The sequence below is a fragment of the Pterocles gutturalis genome, unplaced genomic scaffold (genome assembly GCF_000699245.1).
Source record: "Pterocles gutturalis isolate BGI_N339 unplaced genomic scaffold, ASM69924v1 scaffold39123, whole genome shotgun sequence".
NCBI lineage: Eukaryota > Metazoa > Chordata > Aves > Pterocliformes > Pteroclidae > Pterocles > Pterocles gutturalis.
The window spans coordinates 344-3,454 of record NW_010124343.1 but is presented as its reverse complement, the minus strand read 5'-3'; the positions used below and the strand labels follow the sequence as shown (position 1 = coordinate 3,454).

Genomic DNA, 3,111 nt, shown 5'->3' with positions numbered 1-3,111 from the left:
GCAGGGCCTCAGCCCCCTGCACCAGCTGCTCACCTGGTTTCCAGGCTTCACCAAGCGCAGAGCGGCTTCAGCACAGAGATGAGCCGCCTTGATGACGTCGGCTTTACGGCCCGACACAGGGTTTTCCTGGAAGAACAGAGAAATAAAGGCTGTTTAAGGCATGTTTCCTTTGGGGTCCAAAGAACACGTCGCCCCTGAGCCTGGTTTGCGAAGGTGAAGGCAGCGACTCCCAGCAGCGCAGCACTCAGCTCCCTGCGCCTCAGCCAGCAGAGGGGGCAACAAAACCAGTCTGCCCAGTCTGCCCCACAGCCCAGACACTCTGCGTGCAAATAACTCGCTGCAGCGCCACTCATGCGTGGTTTGTCTCAAATTATTTGTAACCTTGCAAAATTGCTCACGTTGAAACACTGCGTCGGCCCTCGTTTTGCGGAGGACTGAATAGTTTTTAGGAAAGGGACGGTTTTTGCCCTGTCGCTGCCGTGACACCAGGCCTGTGGTGCTTCTGCGAAACAAAGCGGACGCCTCTCCCAGGCGCCGAGCTGACGCTGCCTCTGGAACCGGAGGCACCCCAACACCAGCTTTTTAATCTCGGCTCCAGACTGCAGGCAAAGCAGCCGCAGCTCCCCTCCAACCCAAACCCACCTTGGAGGCGTCTATGACAAAACTGTGTGCTACGTTCGCTATGAAGCCGTCGACGTGGACTCCCAGGTCACTGCAACACAAAGAGAGTCAATTACAGGTGGGGCAGCACAGCTGGGGAAACCGGCGTGACTCCTCGAAGGATGAGGAGACTCTAGCATGTTCCAAGCGCTTCACTTGATGAGCTATTAGCGTCCTTAATTAGCCGTGCCGGGGAAGCATTTAACACAACGAGCAGGATGAGACAGCAAAGCCCAGGCGCCAACTGTAAACTCACAAGAAGCGTCACCAAGACACTCACATTTTGACCAAGTCTCCGTCTTTGAGGATGTAGTCCTGGTCGCTCTTCAGGGGGGAGAAGTGACAGACGCAGTTATTCACTGATATACTCGTTGGAAAGGCAATACCTAGACAGGGAAAAGAAAAGTATTCCGTGAACCTTGCAGCCTCACAGCTGGCACAGGCAGCAGTCCCCCCAGTGTGGGCTGTCGCTCGGGATTTCAGTTTTTGAAGCGCTGTAAAACGCCCCGTTACCCAAGGAACGCAGCATGTGGCCCGCTCCCGCACCCGCTCTCCTTCTGCCCAGGAAACCGTCAAAGAAACACACCCAGGGCAGCGAGCCGCTGGCAAAAGGATCCTCAAGTCCCCTGAGCAGAAACGAGGTGCTGGTGCAGGACCAAAACCTGCAGCCGTGTCAAAAATATCTTGGAGCAAGCCTCACCTTTTTTCATTTCTTTTTCCTTCTTGAAAATCTTGCCAGTCTCTTCCATGATCATGGCGTCTCCCTTCTCGCACAGGCAGAGAACTGATTCTCCAGCGTTCGCCGCTTCCACCACCGCACGCAGGACCCCTGAATTCAAACACAGACACAGAGCGGTTGAAGCACGTTGACAATAAACAGCCTTACACCTTACACCAACCCTCACCACGCAGCACTGTGGGGAAAGATCTCTTTATTTTCTAGGAGGGAACGAGACTTGGGACTCAGCTCTTCAACTAGAGGACTGCGGACAGGCAGAAATCTCACTTTAATTTTTATTTTGTTTTTGAGAACAGAGAACGTGAGCAAACGAACATAGGCTGGGGTTCGTGCAGGTGAAGCGCCACAGCTCCAGACACCTGCCGGCACAGACCAAGCTCTGTCGAACAAAGCAGCGAGCAGAGACGCTGCTCTCCCGCATTCTTTCTGGAGAAGTCAGAGCTACAGAAACAGGTTTGGAAATTACTCGGGACGCGCAGCACATCAAAGGCGCAGGGGCTGCTGCTGCGGACGTGCGGGACCGGAGGCACGGAGCAGCTGAAAGACTTTGCCGGGCACACGAGCTGGCAGCGGCACAGCACCAGCGCCGCAGAGCCAGTTCCGTGAGTCTCCTGCTCTGCAGAAACGTGTTTTAGAGATAATCCACGTGCTCCTGCTCCGGCCCAGCAGCACTGGCAGCTGCCAGCGTGCTGCCCGACACAAGATCTCCACACGCCGTGCTCCGCGCTGCAGGAAGTTTTGCTGCCTGCTCCCAGCACTGCCTGCTCCCACTTTTGGGCGTACTCCTGTGCCCCTGTCCCAGCAGCATTTTGGTTCTGCCGCTGATGACAGCGTTGCCTCATGCTTTATGGGATAAGAGGAGAAAGGAGCGGAAACGCAGCTGCTGTGGTGGAAACTCCGCAGAGTGCCACTGACAAACACACGGTGTCTGGGGCGGCCGGGGGCTGAGGCGCTCTGGCTGTCACCTGCGGACCCCCGAGCTGCTGCTTCCCCCTCTTCCTCCTCTCTCTGGCTGTGACGCTTCACAGGGGCTCACCGAGCTCACCCCGAAATGTTTTCAGGTCCTGGGATGAGAGGTGTCCTCTCTCTGCGAGCGCACTGTTTTCACCAGAGGCTGTTTTGAGGAGTGCCTCTGTTGGGTGGGAGCTTCTGTAACCGACGGCACGTGTTCTGGGTACGGCAGCAAGAAATATTTCAGAAGGGCTGAAGGGGATGTTTACGAGCAGGGGGCGTTTCAGACTTTCTTTGACACTGAGTAAAAACCTGAAGTCGTTCACCTTTGCAACAAATTAAATTTCAAATCCCTTCCGCCGCCTTTCCGTGCGCCACAAGTAAAGACAAACTGGGAATGTTTTCACACACTGATAAAGAGACATTCGGTGGGTGGCAGGACAGAGAGAGGCGAGAATAGGAAATGTTAAAACAAACACAGCGCAAAGATAAACGGAGCGCCGTGCTCAGCGGAGCGTTCGGATGAAACCAAGAGTCAGACAGCGTGACAGCAGTGACCAAGGAACAGCTACTGACTGTGCTCCGGCCTCCGCAGCGCTTCGTTTAGGGAATCAAAACCACTTCACCTCATTAGTGGCACCTTGCTCCAACAAGAATCCAAGGCATTCTGAACTTTTTGCCCCAGTTCGGTGCTTGCTCTTCCCAAACACGCTCCGACGACGGTGCTGCCTCTCCCCCCGGGAAGGGAGGCGTCCCCCCAC

The 3,111-nt window shown here is 55.4% G+C and overlaps 1 protein-coding gene across 1 annotated transcript in view; it reads right to left on the bottom strand.

Annotated features, from left to right (window-relative positions):
• Positions 1–1,499, bottom strand: part of PA2G4 (proliferation-associated 2G4, 38kDa) — a 6,956-nt gene extending 5,457 nt beyond the window's left edge. The window contains exons 1-4 of the mRNA XM_010078233.1: positions 1,361–1,499; positions 941–1,046; positions 643–712; positions 34–126 (exon numbers count right to left, since the gene is read on the bottom strand). Of these exons, the coding sequence (XP_010076535.1) occupies positions 34–126; positions 643–712; positions 941–1,046; positions 1,361–1,415 (324 nt within the window). The 5' untranslated portion in view covers positions 1,416–1,499. The remainder of the gene's footprint in view (positions 1–33; positions 127–642; positions 713–940; positions 1,047–1,360) is intronic.
• Between the last annotated feature and the right edge of the window lie 1,612 nt (positions 1,500–3,111).